This window comes from Larimichthys crocea, chromosome XII, assembly GCF_000972845.2.
Source record: "Larimichthys crocea isolate SSNF chromosome XII, L_crocea_2.0, whole genome shotgun sequence".
NCBI lineage: Eukaryota > Metazoa > Chordata > Actinopteri > Sciaenidae > Larimichthys > Larimichthys crocea.
Window position 1 is genome coordinate 19,244,244 of NC_040022.1, and position 24,106 is coordinate 19,268,349.

The 24,106-nt window shown below is 40.4% G+C and overlaps 2 protein-coding genes across 4 annotated transcripts; one reads left to right on the plus strand and one right to left on the minus strand.

Moving 5' to 3' along the window:
* Positions 1 to 15,154, minus strand: LOC104927430 (KN motif and ankyrin repeat domain-containing protein 4). 3 transcript variants are annotated; one of them, XM_027285589.1, is made up of 11 exons: positions 15,018 to 15,154; positions 13,428 to 13,563; positions 8,125 to 8,203; positions 6,536 to 8,044; positions 5,253 to 5,328; positions 3,977 to 4,270; positions 3,705 to 3,789; positions 2,978 to 3,197; positions 2,742 to 2,884; positions 2,227 to 2,427; positions 1 to 654 (listed from the first exon to the last, which is right to left on the minus strand). In XM_027285589.1, exons 3-11 carry the CDS (start codon positions 8,141 to 8,143, stop codon positions 562 to 564), a joined length of 2,640 nt encoding a protein of 879 aa, XP_027141390.1. In that variant the 5' UTR covers positions 8,144 to 8,203; positions 13,428 to 13,563; positions 15,018 to 15,154; the 3' UTR covers positions 1 to 561. The 3 variants fall into 3 exon arrangements, with proteins under 3 accessions (XP_027141390.1, XP_027141391.1, XP_027141392.1); XM_027285590.1 differs by lacking the exon at positions 15,018 to 15,154 and adding an exon at positions 10,251 to 10,355 and having other exon boundaries at positions 13,428 to 13,810; XM_027285591.1 differs by lacking the exon at positions 13,428 to 13,563.
* Positions 15,155 to 19,382: 4,228 nt separating this feature from the next.
* Positions 19,383 to 24,086, plus strand: LOC104927429 (angiopoietin-related protein 3). Its single transcript, XM_010741508.3, has 7 exons — positions 19,383 to 19,980; positions 20,415 to 20,525; positions 20,997 to 21,108; positions 21,428 to 21,541; positions 22,120 to 22,215; positions 22,420 to 22,692; positions 22,812 to 24,086. Exons 1-7 carry the CDS (start codon positions 19,474 to 19,476, stop codon positions 23,027 to 23,029), a joined length of 1,431 nt encoding a protein of 476 aa, XP_010739810.2. The 5' UTR covers positions 19,383 to 19,473; the 3' UTR covers positions 23,030 to 24,086.
* The last annotated feature ends 20 nt before the right edge of the window (positions 24,087 to 24,106 follow it).

Sequence of the window (24,106 nt, forward strand, 5' to 3'; positions counted from 1 at the left end):
TAAGTAAAATCAACAAGTTTTCTTTATTGGCACCAGAAATGTGTTTTTCTTTCATGTGTTTTGCATGCAGACAAGTATTTGGCATTTATTTGTACATTTTACACACATTTTATTTGAAAAGTGCTCAGCTGCAGCGAAAATGCAAATAGCATTCTGTAATTTCCTCTAAAACCATAAAAGCACCTGGGATTGCGAAACCTTTTATAAGCACAGACTTTTTGATAAAGGTCAACATATAGATTACAATAAACATATCACTAATAAATATTTCCTTCATTGCATAGTTTGCAAAGCTAAACTGCTGTTTGGATGTGCAAAGATCAGACATAACTATGAACATCAACAGAAAAGACAATGGAAAACTGTATGCTGAATCCGCAATTGTGATACACACATCTAAACTTCCTCACACCGATGATATAAAACCTTGTTTTTGATGGTGCATTTAATCCAAAACTCGAGATAATGCTTGTGTAGATGTCCAGAATTCAGAAAGACAACATCAGAGACAGATAATATATGTGAGAGGATCATGTGTCTGTAGCTTCTTTTCCAGTTTTCTTACAAAGCTCGAGCTTTAGCATGCGCCTGCAGGAGGGTGGCTGTATCCGTGTGGGAACCTTGCATGGCGATAGAGAGTGCAGTTCGACCACGCTGGGGGATAACAAGAAAAAACAAAACAGGAAAGTAGTAATGAGGCACAAATCTTAAATTCTGAACCCATAAGTTCGACACATGGGACACAGGCTTCCTTAAAAACTAACTATTTTTAGTCATGCTAGCAGCATGGCTCTAGGGAGGGCAGTCCAGGCTGAAACATCTCAACAATAATTGGATGTAATATAATGTGGTACAAATGTTCCTCACAGGATGAAGAGTAACTTTTGAAATCTCCTGACCTTTCATCTAATCAGGTCAAAATTTAAATCGTCCAAAACTTTGATTTATGACCTTCAAAACTATTGACATCCCCATCAGTATTTTGTAATTTGTACTAATTAGCAAATGTCAACATGCTAACAAGTTAAACTAAGATAGTAAACATGCTAAACATTATCCTTACTAAACATCAGCATGTTACTATTGTCATTATGAGCCTGTGTGCATGCTAACGCTAATGTTTATGTCAAAGGTGATGCTGACTTTTCCTTTAGAACCACCATGAGGTTTACATGTGTGGCTTTTAGTTAAACTTAACCCTAACCTCTGAACCCCAGTAGGGTTTAGTAGCATCTAGCTGTGTAGGTGCTGGTTGCAACTGTCTCGGCTCACCCTCTCCTTCCTAATGTGAAGGAGAGACTACAGTGGCCTCATAGAGCCAGTTTTTAGTTTGTCTGTTCTGGGCTACTGTAGAAACATGGCAGCCTCCATGGAAGAGGACCCACAGGTAATGTACTTCTCAGGTAATGTAATGTAAACATATAAAAAGTGTCATTGTCTTGCTGACATTTACATTTAGCTCAAAGTACAGCCTCACAGAGGTGTTATCATGGCTGTAGGCTTTAGGCTTGTTTTGATGTGAATAGTTTCAAGGTGCAGAACTCCCAGACTCCCAGAAGACAGATTAAATAACAAAACTACAGTGTGTGCAAGGTTTCATTTAATACCTCAAGATAAATGGGTTAAGATTTAATTAGTTAGGTTCAATCATTTGAGTTTGTTTCAAGGTGAAACATGTTTTAGAGTCGAGATAGGGCGCCTGTGGTTGATTTTTTTATTTTTTTTATTTTCAGCTCTACTTTAAAGGCAGACTGTGTCAAAAGAAGAAGACATATTTGCATCTCTCCTCTGCTCTCTTCCCTGCCTCCGCTGGCTTCAGACTGGCAGATAAGGTACTGTTAGCGGATTAGTTCATCTCAGCCCAGGCAGATTTGTTTTACTGGAGCCCTGATTAATCCTGGAAAAGCTCTATTCAGCTCCATCCAGACTGTCAGTCCACCCACATCCACACAGTGTCAGTCAAAGCGTTCCAGCTTTCATAGGTCTAAGCTCCTTTTTGTGTTCAGTTATGTGAATAGAAAAGTAGATATTCCAGTTTGTTAACAAATATATTCACAGCAGAAATTGAGTTGGAGTCATTATATGAACTCTACATTTAATGTGTTGCTACCTGTAGATTTGTTCTGTGTTTTGGAGAGAACTGTGATTTTATTTATCATAAACAACCAACACTACAGACCAGACATAAGTGGCAGTTAAATCGAAGATGAAACGGTTATGACCCACCTTGTCAGTCAGGGTGAGGTCACACTGGCTCCTCTCCAGCAGCAGCCTGGCGATGTGTGTGTGCCCCCTCTCAGCTGCAAACATCAGAGCCGTGGTTCCTTGACTATCTTGGATGTTAGCATCTGCTCCATGGCTCAGCAGCAGGCGAACCATCACAACTCGCCCGTGTCTCACCGCCAAATGCAAAGCTGTTAGGCCCGTCTTTAGAGAAGGGCAAACAAACTTTTTTTATATAATTTTATTTCAACTGTTTTACTTTTTATTGCAACTAACTAACTAACACTGTGTAAAATCAGGAAAATAGCCCTTTAATATTGTCTATAATTGTTTGATTAAATGCAATCTTACTTTCACTACTTAGAAAACTGGAAAACAACCTGCACACATTGCTGGAAGTCAAACTAGTAATCTCAACTGTTCATTTTCTGTTCTTCAGTCTACTTGTTACCTTGAAAAACCGCAGCACATTAACTGACCATGATACATTTACGCTGTGTTCGTAGCAGCTGTGTTACCTGGTTCGAGCGAATGTGAATGTTGCCCAGCTCCATTAGCTTGCGGACCACCTCCATGCCACCTGGGCCATCAGGGGCTGTCAGCGAGGCCAGCATCACTGCTGTATAGCCAGCATTGTTCTGAAGATTTGCATCACTCACACCTGTAAAACAATTTTAAAAAAGTAAACTAACTTTTTCAGTATTTACAAGCCTACAATTCTTGAACAGAAGCTCTGGCAACACAATACAATAACCTGTGTCCAGTAGCAGGCTGACAATGCTGTAGTTGCAGTGGGACACGCTGTAATGCAGCACCGTGTTGCCGTTGTCATCAGCCAGGTTGACCAAGAAGGCCAGCAGTGATGGTGCGACCTTCTTCACTTCTTTTAGGTACACAGCTAACCTGCTGGCCACTGAAGCCTCCTCTGCTGCCACACTGAACCAGTGTTGAAACACCACGACCAGGGCCTTCCTCTAGAAAAAACAGGGGGACATAGGAGGTATGCTAACTTTAGATTCTCTTGATTTGTCCAATGTAGTGTAGACTACATGTTCATCATAACATATTCATCTTTAAGGTATCAGACACATTTTAAAACTTGCTATAAAAACACAACATTAACATAAAATCGCCATATAAAATTGATAGGGCAAACATTAGAATTAAAATCCAATTTTCGCTCTCCTTAGAAGTCCACCAACAAATATCTGTCTCTAGCTGCTAAAAAGACCAGCAGCTTATCACTGAAAACAGCCAGAAACAAATTGATGACAGCAGTGAGAGCGAATCAAAACATTAACATTGCTGGCCATAAAACCAAAACAATGAGCTGAATAGAAGTGAGTGATTACAAGTGCAGCTTTTAGATCACATCAAGTTTAGGTAGTTAAAAGATTAGATTAGAAAAAGCATATTAATATAGGCAGTTTTAATTTAAATTTAAATTAATTAGTTTCTGTGGAAGAATCAAGACTGTTTACCATGTCATCATTGGGATTATCCATGTTGTCCATGTGATCTTTGAGGAACTGACAAGCAGCCATAAAATCTGCACTCACAGTGTCCCTATAAGAAAAATCATGCATGCATAATGAAAAGAGAGAACAGAAAGAAATTTTGCCTCATAACATTATTATTAAACTGTATTCCCATGAGATTAAATGAAAACACAGGAGCTGTTCCCTGATGAGTAAACACAGCGATTACATTTTCCAAACAAATACGGGTAAGACAGTTGTTCTGGTCCTCTCACCTGCCCCCAGTAGAAGTTTCTGAGCTAGAGCTGCCCTCCATCTGTTCTCCTGGGGGCTGTGGTTTCATCTTGGCCGTTTTCTCTGGCGCCTCGGCTTCCACAGATGCTACGCCTCCATCTGTCTGCCCTGATCCTGCTCCTCCCAATGTCATTTGTCCGTCTGGGCTTGTTTGCTTCTCCATCCGTCTCTTCTCTGAGTCTACATCCACCTGGGCAACAGCCATCTCCCTAGGGCTGATGCTGCTCTCCTTCTGTTCACTCTGGTTCACACAGTACTGCCCAACCAGATTTCCACTTTTTTTTTTCATATTTGAAAAATATGAGAGCAGACCAGAAAATTATAACTATCAGCTGGTAAATATTGGCAACTGAATTGACACTGATTCATTTTGCAAGCCACAGTTCACAAAGTTCACATAATACTCATTTTAACCCTCATCCTGCCAGTATATTAAACATACAGGGACCAGCTGGAGAATAAAGTACTGTAAGGAACGGCCATCATAGCAAAATATTAACTTCTCAAAACATAATTAGTTGTCAGTTATGTCATCTGGAAACAGGAAACAATGAGGGAGTCTGTGCTGGTCTCCCCCAAACTGACATATATAGTAGCATTACCATTAAAGCACTAGGCATCAACACTAAAGCCAACCTACCATTACCCCCTCACAATGTCTGATTTCATTCATTTTAAGACATTAAAATGAAATTAAGGTTTTTGGAAGCGATCCATTATTCATATTGTATGGTAATGGGCATTTTGATCAGTATTGAGGATCCAATCATTTTAAAGCATCAAAGCAAATTCAATGTGATGCCTGTGTGCAAGTCTCACTGTGGTGACTCATAGAAGATGTGTCTGTTACACTCTTACAACCAAACAGATGTTATATATTGTAGTAATATAAATCAAAGAAATACCCAGAGGCCTCAGGGAGCCATCCTGGAAAGAGTCACTTTTTCCATCTTTTCTTACTAATCTAACTTAGAAGTAATAAATAAACTCTTGTTGGAGGCTTTGGAAAATGTCAAATGTTGACTGGAACTCAGTCATGCTCAAACATGGGAGGCACCGCTTTTCTCCTCTAATTGACAACTTTAGAGGGAGTGGCATTCGTCCTTCAATCTTAAATTATGATGTTTTTCTCAGTCAGAACCATACAACAGTAGCTTAAATAACCTCAAGTTAGTATGCATTTCAACCAAAACCAATGGTTTAAGCAATAATCATAACTCTAAAGGCTGCTTAAGTCAGAGAGAGTTATTTACTGACCCATCATTAACACCCCCAGAATGTTGGCTTTTTGACGTCCCAGCAGATTCATCTGTCCTCATGATGGATTTAGAGGCTACATGGAAGACAAACACAGAGGATATGATGAAATATCAACTAAACACAGCAGAACAACAACATTAAATTCTCTGATGAAATGCATCATTTATCATTATCTCTTTTGTATACAACCACTTATTTTCAGTCAGAATAAACAAGAAGACTCTCACAAACCAACAACAGCCATCAGTTTATATCTAAGAGGTAATGTGGGTCTGAATTTGACAGTGGAACATCACAGTGTGCCCTCTCCTACAGTCAAACCTATTTTTAAAGACTTTGGTGCTGTGAGGCAAACGTGAAGATACAACTTTAAACACATTTAACAACTTTTTGAAGACATATAGAGTTTCTTTATTGAAATTAAAATGAGCTGTGGTTTTATAATAACAGCCAAAGTCCACACATGATCTGTTTCCCGTGTTGATACAGCTGTGAAGTTGCTACTGCTGTTAGCATCAACACATTAAGCTCTATTTTACACACGTTTTGCACTACACAGTGTTCCACAATCTCATCTCACATATAGGCCTCAATGGCAACACTGCTCCTCCATGCACTGACTTCTATATAAAGTAAAGTCACAACATCCCTGTTCATTAAATGAAAAGGTTGATAGTGAGGTAATGGATATTTAACGTTTTAAGTTCAAAGTTTGAAATGAAAATGTCTTTCTTAATACCTATGAGTTATGAAATTGTTACTATTTACATTAGTTTTGTGCGCATGGACACCGGAAATATGGAATACTTGATTTTAGGGATTTCTGATACTCTTAAGAGGGAAAGTAAACTAAAAGATAAAAGCAGTCCAAAACACCTAAAACCAGCCTCAGTATGAACTAAGGCCAACCAATAGGTCAACTAATAGGTTCCCAACTAAAAGTTTTTATCAGACTGATGTAAATCAATACTAATCTTCATCGTTGTTCTGCCTTCTAACAAACAGGCAAACCATGTCCAAACCACAACATTAAGATTAAATCTGGGAGAGCACTACTTTTCAACATGAAGCCTAGAACATGAAGTCTGAATTCAGCCTGAAGTACATATTTGTAGTAGTCGGTCATTTTCAGTAACATAATTGTGGTTGTGTTGCAGATGCAGACAGAGGGCAACCATCAATGATGATTGTTGCTCTTCATATGTTTTTTCCACTATGTGTAATTACAGTCATTCAAAATGGATGTGGTTGAATCATTAGACTGATATAATGTACAATACCTCCATTTTCAAGCCTCTCTTCATCATTGTGTCCATGCTGGGTATAGTAAGAGGTAAGGATGTCAACAAGTCCCATCATCTCCTGCTGCAGAGAGTTGACTTTGGGGTCTGGGTGCTTTAGAGGTCTACCCTCCTCTTGTGACTGATGGTCTGCGCACAAACACTCCCACTGCTGATCCAGGAGCCGTTTGATCTTCTTGATGTGGTGGACAATGACAGCTGTATCTATACCATCATCTGAAGGGTCTCCAGGTCCAACAGACACTTGAGGGGTCCTTTCAATAGAATCGACAACAGAGTCTTGTTGTCGACTTCTTTGTCCGTTTGCAGTAACAGTCCGTGCAGGGATGAATGCACCTGGACTTCTTGACCCTTTATTATACGGTTCAATGGATCTCACCACTACCTCATCTCCATCCTGGTCTACCATCACTCTCTCTGCACGAACCCACACACCAGGATTCCTGATAAGGTGTTCAATCTTCCCATCATTATTCCTGCTCTCCTCCTGCTGCTCCTTCAACATCCCTAAGGCCCTCTGGAGCTCCAGACCGGTCTCATGGAGCTTCTGCTCCAGCACAGCTACTTTAGCTTGCAGAGATGTCACTGTCAGCAACTCATCTAGATCTGTGCTAGTCCTCCACTCATGTGTTGGATTAGAGTCCTCGTGATTTCTCGGAAACATGATATGACTTTCATGCCGAGGCCTTTTGATGTCTGCTGTGCCATAGTGGGAAGAGGGGTAAGGGTCTGTGGTTCCATTCATTGACAGTGGTGGGATATTGGAATTCAGGTCCAGACGGAGCCGTTCTCTTTCCTCTTGGAGGATGCAGATCTGTGCCCTGAGCTCTGGAATCACCCTTATCTCCATCTCCAGCTCCCCCACACGTTCCAGGGCCTCTGTCAGGCGCCTCAACAGTCCTGAGCAGTCCTGGGATCGAGGGCTGTCTGTGGAATGGAAGACATCCTCACAGGAGATGTTTCTTCCCACAAGGTGATCCCTTGAACAACGGAGGCTACCAGGATCGTCTGTGGATTCTGATCCCTGTCTCAGCAGTACTGTTAGTGGCAGACTGGAGGCACGGAGGAGATGAGGTCTGATGTGCTCACCAAGAGGTTGCTCATCAAACTCCTTGATTCTAGCCTCCATCTCAGTCAGGGATTTGAGCCCTGTGGGAGAAAGGGATGACCTTTGATCATTTGCCCAAGAAGTGTAGCCATGATGATGGATGTCTGACTGTCGGGACCTGGGGCCAAGCGCTCCAGTAGATCCCCAGGGGCTTGGACGGTATCCACCCCCAGAAGGATTGAGGTGCCTGGGAAGAGTGCTTGCTCGGGGGCCCTTGCTTCGGCGCTGGATAGGGACTCTTTTGATTGTGTTGCCTTTCTCTATGTCATCTACATATTTTAGGAAGTCCAGGTCTAGTCGGAAGCCATAAGGGGTTTCCACTGAGTATGGGGGTTTTCCTTTAACTCCATTCTCTGTTGTTTTATGAGGCAAGATGTTTCCTGTAAACATTAAAACAATCATTTATTATACATCAATGTCTAATTTAGTAATATTCTGTCAAGTTAGGGACTATTTTTACCGTTTTGTGCTTCCATCATTTTTCGTCTTCAGTTGTCCAAATAATTTGCTGTCACATTATCTGGTTGGACCTTTGGTATCTGACAAAAAAACAAAATGAAATAAAATAGTAGGTAGAATTGAGCCAGCAACATATGAAAAACACATTAGGGAATTTTTACAAGTGGCAGAAGTGGATGTTGCGAGGTTATCTAATAAAATAATGAACATATTCATGATTTCTGAAGGGGAAAACAGATGAATTTTAGCACTGACATTCACTTGAGGTTTAGCTGTGGTATTTTTGATGGGAGACTAAGTCTTAATTTTATGACCAGATGGAAGATCAATCTAGAAAGCAACAGCAACTTTTGTTTGTACTCCTGTATGTAGTGCAAAGCACAAAACACAAACATTCAATTACTTTTAAGTGTTTTCTCTCAATTCCTCTGTTATTCCTTCTCATTCCCTTTTTCTGTTTTTCTCACACTCTCACTGCTTCATTTCTTCCATACATCAGGCTGCTATTATTCAACGGTTGCAGGCCTGATGTTCACTTGATTACAGCCCTGCCATCCAGGATGAGAACTGAAAATAGCTTGAGACCTTTTAGCCTAGCAGCGAAGGGCCAGCGGAGCAAAATATACTCCTACAGACACAAATACAGACAACCATTGTTCTGACTCACTCCTTTCCTCCCTTCCTGCTCTCTGTGACTCCTACTAGGTCTCTCTAGTCTTCTTTCAGATCTGTGGTTTACTTTTACTGAACTGTCTCTAAATGTAACTTTCTTTTCCTCTCTCGTGTTTTACTTGAAGTGTTTGTGCTTGTTTTATACAGTAAGTGGTTGTACTGCCCTGTGACACTGATGTATAATAGTAGAATAGTTTAGGTAGTAATTGCTTCCCTTACCTCCTTTTCTCACTGTCTCTCCCTTCCACCCTCACCTCTTTCCCTCCCCCAATGTTCCTTTCTCCTGACCACCAGTCTCTGTGGCTTGCTGTCCTCTTGAGGCACCACAGCCACTGAGCCGCAGCCCCAAACAATGTCAGCTATGCAGTAAACAGACAAACACCACCAAATGGCCCTGCTGGGAATTTTGAGCTCCATCATTCACACTCTGTCTGATGGTCGGCAATAAACAGCAACAAATCTGGAAATTACATCCATGGATGCGCACATTTTCACAACTTTAAGATGTAGGCACTGAGATTGGTACATGCACAGTTGAAGTCAAAGATACATGCTACATATGGTAATGTGGTACAGTATGTTGGCCTTCAGATGGGTGGAATTTAACAGATAGGATGTGAAAATATTACAAAGAAAATGTAAGTAATTACAGTGGGAATCAAGCTATAATGACATGCTCTGTACATTTGACATTTTCTGATACTATTGCCACTGATTCCTGAGATTTGGTACTGATCTAAATTGATACTTTTTCCATACCTGACATTTAGAAATAACTGCATGCCTGCTCACGAAACGTGATTTTTTTTCTATTAAGCAAAAGAAGCCAAATTTCCCAAATGTTGCCGAAACACAAAACAAGGGCAGATAAGATGTAGTGTAAAAATGTGATAATTGTAATTCAAAAATCAAAAATACAAATCTAAGTGACATTTCAGGACAGATTTAATTTTACTCAACCATTTTCAAAACTTGCTCGAGACACATTTCTGTTGGTCCTAAAAAAAACTATTGAGTCTGCCCTGGTAACTATAGACTCACCGTATTGACCTAAACCCCACCTATATAAACACTGTAGCTTATTTTTCTTGATCTGGAAAATGGATTCGTCATAGCAGAAAGCCTCCTCAGTGTATGTTCTGTACTGGTGCCTTCAAAGAAACATAATACATATGTTACATTGAAACCGATACAGTATATATGTTGTTATGCCAGTGGGGTTTTATGATGAGAGGAATCTTTCAGCACTCGATCTGACAAGTCTAAATTTAGCCTATACATGTGGGTGTAAAAGCTAAAGTACATGTCAAGAGAAGTGTCTTCATTTTAACTTATAGAAGATCATTCAGTTGAATGTCCTTGGGGTAGACAGACAAACTAAGGGGGCTGAGGCTACAGAGGAATTAAGATTAACAAAAGAGCCAAATATTGACTGAAAGCAGAGGCTGTATTCACCGTTGACAGTCAATCAGCAAAGTACAGCAGAGCACCTGTTACTGCAGACATCTTAATCAGTCTCACTGCTGGCTTGGTCATCAAGTAGAGAACGCAAGCTGCTGGCTGCAGTTCAACAGAATGCAAGCACAAATTATTTTACATACATGCTTTGAATTTTAAAAAAACAAGAGTTTAATCTCAAGATTAGATGTCTGCTCTGTAAAAAGTATTACTACTTATTATAGTAATTATTCACATTCTCACTGAGAGTTACATGAGAGAATTGAAATCACTTAAAATCTGTAAACTAATTGTTAAACTACAGGTGTGAGATGTTAGTTTAGTTTAGCACAAATACTGTTGGCAGGGAGAAACAGCTAGCTGGTCTGGCTCCAGGGCACAAGCTCAAATAAAATTTCAACTGCAGTTTGGCATGTGCACAAATGAAGCAAATGCTAAGAGGTTGGCTGATTTGTAATTGCCTTTAGACAGAGCCAAGCTAGCTGTTTTCCACAGCTTCCAATTTTAATGCTAAGCTAAGTTGACCATCTCCTGGCTTCTTATTTACCATACAGATATGAGCAGTATATCTCAACAAGAAAGTGAATCAATGTATTTATCACAATGTTGAACCATTTCTTTAATATTTGTGCAAATATCAAAAGATCCAGCACCATCTGATTAAAATTTCAATTTCCGTATGTCTGACATTCAGCAACAGAAACATTTTTTAGACCATTTATTGCCTGTTCTCAGACAAACAAAGTGAAATCCAAATTGCTGTAGCCCACAGGCTTCTTATATATAAATATAGACGTACTTACCACAGAGGAAACAATATAGCAGAGTTAGGTTTAGGGCAATTCCCAAGAGTCATTGCCTAACTCTCTCCACATTTCCGTGGCACAGGTTTTAATTGTGTATGCTCGGAGCAGTAGGCCCACCTCACAGGAAACCCAAGAAATGAAACGTAAAATATTTGCCTTACCCCAAACAGGCCCCAGCCAAACAGTACTGCAGAACGCTACAGTACTGCAGGCTCTGCACACACTGAACTCAATCCAAAGTCAAGCATCAGAATCACATTTTTCAAAATCAAGGTTTCCTTTGTATCCAGCTAAAACTTGTATTTCAGTTGACAGCTTTTAGCATCTTTAGTTCTTTTCATCTTTCTGTTCCCACAACAGCCGCTCTCCTCCTCTGGGTAAATGTGTCCCTTCTCACACACAGACCTTTTGGACTTCCTGCATCAGCACAAACCTCATAATCACAACATCTCTATCCACAGCATTCTTTACCAAAGCCACAAATTAAATATGAACTCATGACACGGCAAGAAGAGCGCCCTCCCAATGGAGCAATGATAGATGCTAGAACCTCAGATTAGGACTAATGGTTCATCAATATCATATTTCATAAGAAGCAGTTAACATTTGGTTTATTCACTGATTGTACCACCATCATATCACCAAGATATGTTGCAGTGCTCATTACACATGGCGCACATACGGCACAGCGCTAGTGTTGGTTGGTTGGTCTACCATTTGGGTTCAAACTGAAATATCTCAACAACTAGGTAATAGGTTCCCATGTAATCTTTGACAGTTCTCGTTGACATTTATGGTCTCCAGAAGATTACTTGAATGAAGACTTGATGCCCTGAATTTTAGTCTAGTGTCAAAATGACAATCACCAAGACATCTTCAAAAAACCATTAAAAAAATATTGGATGGATTGCCATGAAAATGTGTACCCCTCCCTCCAAGATGAATACTAATAACTTTAATTTGATAGAGCACCATCATTAAATCAGAAAGATTCCAACTGAATCCACACTTTAGTTTATGACCATATACCTGCACAACTAATGACCTCCTGATCAGCGTCAGCTATACACTGTGGTTGGTGCTAATTAGCAAACATTAGTGTGCTAACACACTAAAATAAGATAGTGAACATAGTATTGTATCTGCAAAACATCAGCATGTTTGCATTGCTGTTTTACGCCTGTTATCATCACAATGTTAGCTTAACGAACTGCTGTGCAGATTCACAGAGCCCCTACAGTTTTTTCATAACTCACGGAATCACATACATTTTTGACTGTTTTTGTTTTCATGGGTTCACTTGCAGAGCTGTCAATTTGGATCCTCTATCCCATTGTCTTAGCCACCCACCCACTTGACACCACTATAATGTGTGCTCTTCTAAAATGTCAGACAATTAACATAATCCTGAACCTGAGACCTTGCATTAGACTTTAAAACACAGAGCTCTCCCCATGCATTTTGCCCATCTATAACTTTCTATCGCTTTCTTTTTCAGGGCCTCCCCATCTGTCTGTACAGTATGTATATTTACATGTTTCCTCGCCTATGTTCTGTTCCGGGAAAAAAAATGTTCCTCTCATTCACTTTTTGGCTGTACAGACCACAGTTTTTTTCCAGTGCATAACTCTCAGCCTTGTCTTCTGTTCAGAGTTGATTTAGAAACCAAAGCCAACTGTTTGGACTCAAGCTCCCTTTTCCCTCCTGGTCTGTCTCTTCTTTTTTCTGTCAAACTCACATTTTTCACTCACTGTCTCCATAAAGACTTCCTAGAAATCCCTCAAATCTTGTGATCTTTTTTCGGTTTGTATGTTTTTATCTTGAGACTTTAGACCACTGGAGTTGTCTTGGTCGTAGTCCAACAGCAACAGGGTCAGATTTGCATTGTGGCATCTCAGACTCATTGTGTAGCATGTGGAGCCAAAGCTCATAGGATGAAACAGCTGCCAGGGGCTTCACGCAAGGAAGAAAGCTGTGGTATGTTAACATGGCAAGGTTAAAATAGAAAGTGGGCTGCCTTGTCTGCATGTTCACGTGGACATGTGTGTTTGTGTTGGTTTAAGAGCATTTCTGTGGAGTATGTGTGACTAGGTGCAATAAAATGTAAATGAAATTCAACATTGAATCTTTGAAAAGTTATTCTCCTGAAAGTCAGATTAATATTCAACACAGGCTCAGAGGTCCACTCTACACAATTTGTTAAATCACTTTAGAGTCAAAAGCTTTCCTGACCCTGAATTTAGATCAGCCATTCCCGGATCGAAGACTTTCAAGGTCAACATTCAGCATCCCGACTTTGATTAACTATCCAATCCAACAGTCCTCCACTGACGGAGAGATATGAGATGAATATTAAACCAGAGCTTACCTTGTGACATGTGCTCAGCAGTTTCTTCCACTTTGTTTTGCTGATGTGAGGGTGTGTTTGTCAGACAGTCCACTACAGTCTGCTCTCAGCTCAGTTCAGCTCCTGCCAGTCTGTCTCCAGAGAAGGCAGGGAGGTGCTGTCAGGGAAAGTGGCATGCCGCAGCTGTTTTGTAAATGCCAGTGTGCAGCCCCTGCCATAACAGAAGCTGGGTCTGCTTGTGTGTAAAAGGGAGCATGGAGCAGGGAGGGGCTTGTGAACATGCCTTCCTACGGTACCTCCTGTCCAACGAGACTGACAAGTGGGAGACTAGACTTTGAGAACCACACCCACTCCTTCAGACAACAGCCAATGGGAGTTCAGAGGTGTAGCCGGGAAAGACAACAACTCTTCTGGGACCTTGGTGGCAACATGTCAAAATATGGAGCATCTGGTGTGAAGTAACAGAACGTACCAGAGTCACCTTACTGTGTACCATACATAATCCCCTCAGCTAACATCAGTGACTACACAGTGGAGCTCCCTCTTTCAGAATGTGTAATCCTACCCAGTGTTATGTGGTTTCTGTCCCCCGTAATCAAGTAAACAGGGGGAGGGCAGAAGCTTGTGCCATCCATGAGGGTTAAGTCCCACAGTGCATACCTCTCATTCTTCATGGATCCTCTTTCAACCCCTACCCAGCATCTTCCTTTGGGGCATTACTGTCATGCTGTGAAAGCCTTTCACCTTCTCTTTATAAGGGCAGTGGACAATAAGTAACAACTGTCTGGACTGATTGAAGTGGAAATTGCTTTTATAGCCATGCTAGCACCAGTGTCTGTCAGGCTGACGATCTTTCTACACTCAACAACTATTAGACGGATTGCTGTGAAACTTTGTATAGACATTCATGGCACCTAGATGATGAACCATAGACTTTGTTCAGACTGCAGTTTTGTTTCTCAAATCACATCTTTAAGACAGACTGTCTGCCCTTACATTTTCAAGTGATCAGATTGAAATGTCCAACCTATCTGCATGGATTGCTGTGCTAATGATCTAGGCGGTGGTGGTTGATGGCGTGGCTCGACAGTTGTGTTGTCCTTCGTACCGCTCTGCTTGTAGCAGCATGCCACTCTGATGAACTTCTGTCACTCTGGATTTGACATTGTCATTGTGCGCTCAAGTGACTCAAAAGACGCTTTGAAATCTGATAAGAGCGACCAGAGCATCTGGACTGAGACAGATCTGCAGAAATCAGATTGGAATTGCAAATTTCAAACAACCTCCAAATGTGGCTTGGATCTGATTTGCAAAAAATCACACTTCATGTGGTTTTATGCTGTCCAGACCTTCAAAAATCAATGTGAATACAATCTGAATGTGCCAAAAAAAATTGATATGGGCTGGCAGTCTAAAAGCTTTCCTGATTTTGGTGATCGCCTGACTCAACATAAGTGTTAGATACATTGACACACACATTCGTACAGACATTCATGGTTCTCACAGGATGGTTCTGATTTTTGTGATTACCCAGTTTTCCCTCTAGTGCCACCTTGAGGTATTTATTCCTGGTCTTATTTGAAATGTCTCAACAACTATTGGATGAATTACCTTGAAATTTGGTTTGCTGATTTATTTCCAGTGTTTTATGTGCAATAAATCATTGAACTGCACCAGTCTGCCCGTTCCGGCTGAATTTGTGTCTTTCCCCTGCTGCCTGGGCTCCTGACTAGGCTGGTGTGACTGATGAGGCAAGTGAGAACAGGTGGACAAGAGAATGAGGAAGTCTGGTAAAAAGATCTGTTGGAGAGGCAGGAAATGGCAATGAATGGTTTCGAGGCAGTGGGAATGTAGCTGAATAGGCAGAAAGTGACATTTTGTTTATTTTATACCTTATGTTTATAGTTCATCTTTCATTTTCTCTCTCAGTCTTGTTCCCTTGTGTCCATTTTTTGTGTTGGGGTGCAACTGTCTCAGTTTGTGTCCTCAGACCAAGAGAAATGTTTTTCCCCAAACATGCAAATCCCAGTCTGTGCCCTACAGTCAAAACTGTTTATCACAGTCTCCAACTAGTAACATCCATCTTGAACTTAACTTGAAAGCAAAATAAACTGTGCGATGTTAATGAAGTGTATGACATGATGAAGCAGGAAAGCCTCACAAGGAACTGCGACCGCCGCCTTGTGCCCCACCATGGATGGAAAAGGAATTAGCAAGAATTAGCAAGAAATACTCCTTTTCCATTACCGAAGCAGACAACTGACTCCGAGAGGGATTGTGGTTTGACTCGAGGGAAAGAGAGAGAAAAAACAGTCTTTATTGGACCAAATGACTGCTGACGGACTGACCACATACTGCAGAAAACTTGGCTAAAAGGCAAAAATGTATTCAAAGGCAGTTTCAGAGAAAGATTTAGAGTTGCATCACATTTGGGGAGTAGGGTATACATTTACTTTGTAATATACTTAAAATATTAGTTGAAATATGAGTTGTTAATTATTAACTTATACAAATAAAGATTTTGGCTTTCAGTGTTAAACGCATAAGGCACGAGGCTTGTCGGTTGCAGGGTGTTCATTTTCCACCCATTTGGCTGTTATTACTTGTGGAAGCTGCCTCCTGGTGGAAAGTATAGCTGGAGGTAAGTTAAACACTGCCAAGAGGCAGGTCCTCCTTTGAGCAAAAATCATGTGATGTTTTTGGAGTTTGCAAAGTCGGTCAGTATCTTTATGCTGTGTTACTATTGCTCAATGGTTAGGCATTTGAAGGGTAACTATAAGTACATAAAACAGATGGAAAAGTTCAGTCCACCTAAAGGTCTGTCACAGCCGTCATCTTCCCCCGTTTGATCTCTGTTATGTAACTGTGGTTTGTGGTTAGGGGAGTTACAGGTTGTGCTGTAGCTGCATTGGCCAACTGAAACAGTGTAAGTGGTCATGTAACAATGACTTATGAATCAAGAGTGTTTTTTTGGCCAGAAGGCCACAGACCCTCGACAACTTAAATAAAGCAGCTTTATTTGAATCTATAGATGTCACTTGTTGACTAATCCAGGATTGATCTTCACATCATGGCTGAGGATATGTAGGATATGTTTAAGAATGGTATAGCTCAGCAGCTGATCTGTGCCATAATAATAATAATAATGTTGAGTATTTCAGCTAAATGCAGCATAAATATGTGGAACAAACCAAATTGAAGATAGAAAGTAGTTTATGTTTTCAGTCAAATCTGTAGAGTCACTGTCTGTGTGAGTTTCAAAAATCAAGGTTTGTTTACTGACAGGTAAATTGACTGGTAGATGATTTATAAGGAAATATTAATGAGCTCAAATGTATGTTATTTGTCGTTCATTTCTCATTTACAAATGAATCTCTAAAGGTTTTTTTATATATATTTTTAAGATTTGTCCCAAGGTTTGCATTTAACTATATTTATTATTGACCTACATGTTACATGCCAAAGCCAAACTACAGCTTTGGCCTTTACTTGGAATTAGTATTAATATGTCAACAATCTGTGTTTATAGAAGACAATTTGAGCTGTTATCTATTTTTCCGCAGTGGCCAAAAGAAACAAAGAAATCAATAAAAGTTACTGCAGCAGCTAAACCTGATCATATTGACTAAACGAAATCATATTTAGTCTAATGTTTGGAGAGAGACACAGAGAGAAAGATGAATGTGAGTCATACGTTCAAAATATCACTGTCATTATATCATCATAATGAAAGGAAGAGGAAAATTACACAGAGAAATGTTTCCATATTCGAATCAGTCCAAAGTGTATAATGTGCATGAAGCAGTCAGTTTGGAGGTCAGTGTGTGTGTGTGTGTGTGTGTGTGTGTGTGTGTGTGTGTAAGACATATTAATACTTATCAAGTCTCATTTTAGGAGGAAATAAAATGGCAGGAAATATATGTAATCCATTTGGAGCTCCTGAAAATAGTAGGTCTACACTGTACTCTTTATAATATTATTTACAGAGACCCAACAATTCCCACAACACTTGGCAAGTATGATGTACAATTTAATAATATATAATGCACTGTAATATTGTGTTGTCAGTACTACCTATACTATTACTCAGTTCAGTTGAGTTCAGTTTAATTGTATACACCCTGGACAAACATCCATCACAACAACCATTCACACTGACATTTACACGTATGGACTTAGAGTCACCTATAAACCTGGATGTCTTTAGACTGTGAGAGAAAGCCAGACTCATACAGGTAGAACCATAGTGAAATGTGTTACTGTAAGCTCTTACAATTTGCTAACAAAAAACAGTGTAAAATAGGACAGTAATAAAAAAATAGAGAATATAATGAATGATAATGATTATAATAATAATGTCTGTTCTGCATGTCAGGTGTTCAGAGAGACGAGAAGTGAGACAGTACAGTTCCCTGTTCACCCCTGTGCTATTTTGTGGCACGTGGGACAGACACGCTGCACTCTGGATTCAGACAGACTGTTGCCTCATGATAAGATTATTCAAAAAAGGAAAAAAAAATCAAGGCCTTGACCCCTCCCGTGCAAGAGAGGCTGGATGGAGATGAAAGTGGTAGAGAACAAGCAAACATAATTCATTTAAAGTCATGCTTTTAGGCTTCTTCTTATGTATGGTTATGCTATTCATCGAGTCCATCACCAGCTCCTCGTACAGTACATCTTGGCTATGTGTTTGTTTGAGCTCATTGTACCACCTTCAGTCCTGCTAGACACATAATCGTCACTACCTCACACACGCCCCCTTGCACTCCCCAATGGCCTCCATAATGTATGTCTCTCACTCTTTGATTTCATAAACATGGGCCCTGCTGCATACATTTTACCTTCCAGAGAGCAAGGCTCCATGCTGAAGTCAGGGTTGTGGAGTGTGTTTACTGTGTACACACTGTTGGGCTCATGCAACCCTGCTCTCACATGGGTTGTTAACATTTAACAGAGGGGAACAGAGGTCATCACCTTATGTGGATATACAGTTATATTTTACCTTTTACAGTGGTCCTACTTTAAACAGCAAGGGACCATGCACCACATATTGCAGAAATACAGGTCAATGTTTGTTGAAAGCTAGTGAATGGAACGTTTCACTACAGGGTGGTAAAAAAATGATTCTAACATGTTGAGTCGGGTAGCTTTTCTTTTTTTTTTGTCCTTTTCAAGCTTTATTTCTGATAGAGTGAGGTGAAGAGTGACAGGAATGTGGGGAGAGAGAGGCGGGAAATGACATGCGGGAAAGATTCGAACCCTGGGCTTCCACAGCAAGGACTGAGCCTTTGCACATGGGGCGGCTGTTCTACCTACTGAGCTAAACGCTTCCTCAGCTTTTCTGTCTTTAAAGCGATCGTGGGAACAATCCATGCTGCTTGATTTTATTTTGAGCAACAGCTGTTTGTTCCCTAGAGATATTACATGCATCTTTACTCGCACATCATCTACACTTACCCACAACTGGATAAAAAAACAAAACAAACTGAAACTAAATGTTGCAAAACCATGAACCAGAACTCGTATGCCATATTTCTAAATCGATCCTATACGTAAAGTGGGTCATCTTCCTGTTTACCACCCATGCAACCGAGACCAGCCACGGCCTCAGCACAGGTAACTGCAGGTCAGTTTAAAACACACGGTTCTGGCTCAGAGGGAAACATCTCTTGCCCAGGGTGCACCCCGCCTCTCGCTCATTGCCAGCTGGGATAGGCTCCAGCACCCTGCTTATCCCTGATGAGGATAAGCGGTTACAGAAAATGGATGGATGTGTATTGCAGAGAAACTTCAATGATACATTTCACAGCATTCAAGTGCTTTGTTTGATGTCAAAACTAACCACTGAAATTTAAACCAAACCAAAATTAGCCAACTTTCAACAGTCCATTTAGCAGGAGGAAAATGCATCATCCATGTAAATATTGATCAGATGAACAGGTTAACCATTGACCCATGGGACAGAGTATAAAGGTCAGGAGCCTCACCCAGCAGCTCTCAGCTGAGGACTGTCACTCGCTCCCCTGACATCACTGACACACAGCTGGAGAAGCAGCACGACAACATCATGAGAATTACACTAATTCCCCTACTGTTTCTCCTGGCTGCTGCTTGTGTCCCTGTCCTCTGTGGCAGAGAGGAACAGCCTGTCCTCCAGCCAAACGCCTCAATTGAAACCCGTTCCCGCTTTGCAGGTCTGGATGATGTGCGTCTCCTGGCAAACGGTCTCCTCCAGTTGGGTCAGAGTCTGCGGGAGTTTGTCCAAAAGACAAAGGGGCAGATAAATGACATCTTCCAGAAGCTCAACATTTTTGACCGCTCGTTTTACCAGCTGTCAGTGCTCGCCAGTGAAATCAAAGAGGAGGAAGAAGAGCTGAAGAAAACCACTGTAGTACTGAAGGCCAACAACGAAGAGATCAAGGGCATGTCTGCTGAGATCAGCTCCAAAGTGGACAGCATCCTGCAGGAGAAGGGTAGCCTGCAGAACAAGCTGGATGGGCTGGAGCAGAAGCTGAGCAGTCTGTCACACGGCCTGGTGACGAGTGAACAAGCAGCAGAGATTCATGGCCTTAGGGTGAGTAACCTGCTCTTAGAAAGGAAACCCAGATTTTTATCTCGTTGATGAGGTGTAAATGCCTCTGAAATGTCATTTAAATCATGCAACACTAAACACTAAGACTTTAACACATAAATTCATTCGAGGTGGAATGACAATTTTTTTCTGCACAAGTAGAAATTGAGACAGAAAAAAATGACTTTTTTTTTTAAGCCAGCACAAATCTCCTTCACTCAATTTACCTTAAATGTCATATGGTTTTTTCAATAAAAATAGTTTACGACAAGCTTTTAACATGGTATACTTCATTTTAGTAATAAATAAAGATGTATATATTCACCCTGTTCTCCCAATGTATGCTGCTATAATACAGACTCATAGTATTATTTATAACATTAAATAAAATCATCCGTTAACAGTTCCCATGATTACAATTTTTTATTCCCGATCAGGAAGTGATCCAAACCCAGGAGCAAAGCATTACAGAGCTGCTGAAGGCTGTGAGGGAGCAGAGTGACCAGCTGAACCACCAGAGGCTTAAGATCAAGATTCTGGAGGAGAAGGTAAATGTTAGTGAATGTAGGAACATTATTAGGAGGGGAGAGAGTGCAGTTTTTAGTAAATATACACACTTCGTGCCACATTAATTGATTCACACACACGTTCATCACTTTCAGCTGAGGCTGCCATGCTAGGTATCCTATTCAGTCAGACTGGATTGGCTCCACTAAAATAGTGCTTTTTGAGTTATGAGCTGTCATCATCATGGCTAGTAGAAAAAGACTTTAATGGAGTCATGGTGCTGTACTATATAATTTAGACTTTAAATCTTTGGAGGGGGCAGACATAATAAAGGAGCTGTCCATATTTTTAATAATCTCAGCCAGTGATATATTTGCATTTTCCTCGATCTTGCGGGCTCAAAATCCATAGTTACTGTAAAATATGTCAAAAAACTTTGAAAAACATCTGCTTTTGCTGAATAACAACCCAAACTGTATTATGTGTGGCATAAAGTGTTTCCTTGTCCACAGTTTTCAGCTAACACACTGACCCAAGAGACCATTAACAGGATTCCCGAAATCTTCAACAGTGAAGCACCAACACTGACCCCTTATCTGACCTCAAGCTCCACTAAAATAATAAGTAAGATGGATAATAAAACATGAGGAAATGTTGAGAGTCATTTGGTATTTTGTCATATAGTATACCAGAAAACATACAAGTTTGTTCAGATTTTTCTAGCATTTTTGGCTTCACATTCATACAGTTTCATACAGAGTGTGTTACATTTACAGTTTCAGTACTTGCTGAGCATGCATTTTTCCTGCTAATACTGCTGATACGAACATTTGACCTTCTGGTCACAAGTGTACTTCTCTGCTCTAGATTACCACTTCGTAGCTAATATTTTATTGACAGCAGTTTCAAGTTTGACATTTGGTTTGTGGTCACTTTTAAATAGATCTGCCACCAGACTGCAGTGAGCTGTTTAACAGAGGGGAACGAGTCAGCGGCGTCTATGCCATCAGGCCCAACGGAACTGAGCCATTCATGGCCTTTTGTGACATGAGCAAAGGTACTGCCTCACAAAACTTAAACTTAAACTGTGGGACCACAGATTATTATTTAGAATTACATTTTAATTAGAAGTGTCATTTAGCTCAGTTGGCAGAGCAACCACCCCATGTACCAAGGCTCAGTCCTTGCCATGTGGCTCTTTCCGCATGTCATTCCCCATCTCTCTCTCCCCACATTTCCTAACACTCTTCAAGCTGTCTCTATCAAATAAAACTCAAAAAGGCCAAAAAAAAATCTTTAAAAACTCTATCTATCGTATTTAAGCTGTATTTCTAAAGCACCAACAGCAGCAGATGTTAGGTTTGCATTAGTAGTAACTGAGTGAACTGTTAGGCTGATATAAATGTAATAAAATTACAAACAGTAGTGCTGCATCACATGCATGAATTGTTTCCTGTGAATCCCTCATACGTATGAAGGCAATGTGAATCAAGTCTGGAAATGGCCAACTCCACCACTAATGATGTAAACTAATATGAAGAGGACTGTGAATACATTAAATAACTATTGCTGGAAAATGTCAACCATAAAAAGCACTAAAAAACATTAATTAAATCATCTACTTTTTCCATTTAGACCATGGAGCAACAGTCATCCAGAGAAGAAGAGATGGTTCAGTGAATTTTGATCAAACCTGGGAGAAGTATGAAAATGGGTTTGGAGATTTTCAAGGTGAGAGACACTTTTTTCTCAAGACTCTAAGCACCATTGCCCATCTAATGTTGTAAAAAATCTATGCGTATATCGTATATACTGTATACGTATAATAAGTAAAAGCGTGCAGGCACATCTGCATGCATGTTTATATGCATCTCATCTCAAACATGCTTGTTAAATCATGTCAGATCTGACCTCTCAATGATGCCTCTCTCACAGGGGAGTTTTGGCTGGGTCTCAAGAAGATCCACTCACTAGCCACTCAGGGCAATTCTGTCCTTCACATTCAGTTTGAGGACTGGAAACAGGGCAGGCGCTACATCGAATACAGATTTAACCTTAATGGTCCAGAGAGTAACTACACCATTCATCTCACGCATCTGTCTGGAGATTTGGCAGACCCCATGAGCAACCACACAGGCATGATGTTCTCCACCAAGGACAGGGACAACGACAACCACTGGGACTCCAACTGTGCCCACATCTACACAGGTGCAGCAGATGTGCATGTAGTAGACATGTTTATTCTCATGTAATGCAAAGCTAAAGTTGGAGATTAATGAATACATTCAGTATCACCTGCACAACATGTAATTTCTGTCATCTTCCAGGTGGATGGTGGTTCAACGCCTGCGGGGATGGCAACCTCAATGGGAGATATTTCCAAATGAGACCTAAGGGGCGTTCAGAACGTAGGAGAGGAATTCAGTGGAGGCTGGGCCAAAAGTTCTACTCCCTTAAACTCAGCCAGATCTCTGTCCATCCTGAAGTTTCCCCCAGCATGAGCTCCTCCACTTCAGGTTCCTCTGAGGCAGGTGTTTTTCAGTGATCCAATACCAACATCCTCCAGTGAAAATACTGAATTGAACAGTGGCCTCTTCAGGAGAGTCTCTGCAATGCTCCACATGGGCAGATAAGAAGGCCTGAGCAGAGAGAAGATGTTTAAGTGTTAAGAACTGTTGTTGAAAGGTTAAGCCGACAGAATGTATTGCTGCCATCGCTAGGGTAGTCTTTGACATAACAGAACACTTATATATATGTAACAAAAGACTTTCACAAAGATATTGTGAAATTTTAAATGTACTGAAATGCAGTTAGCAGTTAGCATAAACTATATCATCACTGATTGTGTCTCAGAGGTCAAAGGTTATTGAGAAGATATTAGAACAGATATTAGAGCCGTATATGAGCAGTTCTTAAATTGGGTCACATTGACTCTCAGTGTCTCTCACAAGATACCTTTAAGGACATCCTAAGTAGACATGGCTTAATTTTAAAGGGGTTAAAGTCAGTGTAAAGTAAGAATAAATAGTGTTGTGAGTTTGTCAGACCAAAGAAGAAAGTGTTATTAACCACCCAGCCAAATTTGAATGCTTAAAAATATCAACATGTTTATGAAATTAGGTTTCAAAATCAGGTAAAAACGAGCAGTAGTCTCAGCTCCAGGAGCAGCCAAGCAGCAATTTTGAAGCGACTGAAACGTGTCAGATGAGTTCAGAAAATCACATGACTAATTTTGAACTCTCTCTATAACTATATAACTTTGAACTCTGAACAATATTAATTAATCTCCGTTTCTCTGCTGGGGTGCAGGGGTATGCTCAGGGTGGCCTCAGCGTGTCATCAAGCCACCCTTTAGGACCGCCCCAAAAATCCTGGACTAAAAACTGGTGAAAAACTTTTTAACGTTTTAACCTCTAACTCCACATTTCAGTAATATATTGTTCAAAGTTTTTTCACATGTTTTCACAACTATTTACAACATATTTAATGTATTTTGAAAGAAATCTCTGCTCTAGACAACATTCAGCTTTATTTTACATACTTTATTTTTATATTATATATTTGCTATGTTTTATCAATCTTAATAAATAAATGTGTGCTTGCGAATTGAGTGTTCATTTAG

Excerpts from the sequence above, each read along its gene's own strand:
- LOC104927430 (XM_027285591.1), bottom strand. Across the intron at positions 5,329-6,535 it reads AGAGAGGCTTGAAAATGGAG|CCTCTAAATCCATCATGAGG; the intron begins GTATTGTACATT and ends TCTTCCATGTAG. Across the intron at positions 655-2,226 it reads ACCTCACCCTGACTGACAAG|CGTGGTCGAACTGCACTCTC; the intron begins GTGGGTCATAAC and ends GTTATCCCCCAG.
- LOC104927429 (XM_010741508.3), top strand. The coding sequence starts at position 19,474 with ATGAGAATTACACTAATTCCCCTACTGTTTCTCCTGGCTGCTGCTTGT. Across the intron at positions 20,526-20,996 it reads TCAAGATTCTGGAGGAGAAG|TTTTCAGCTAACACACTGAC; the intron begins GTAAATGTTAGT and ends CCTTGTCCACAG. Across the intron at positions 21,109-21,427 it reads AAGCTCCACTAAAATAATAA|ATCTGCCACCAGACTGCAGT; the intron begins GTAAGATGGATA and ends ACTTTTAAATAG.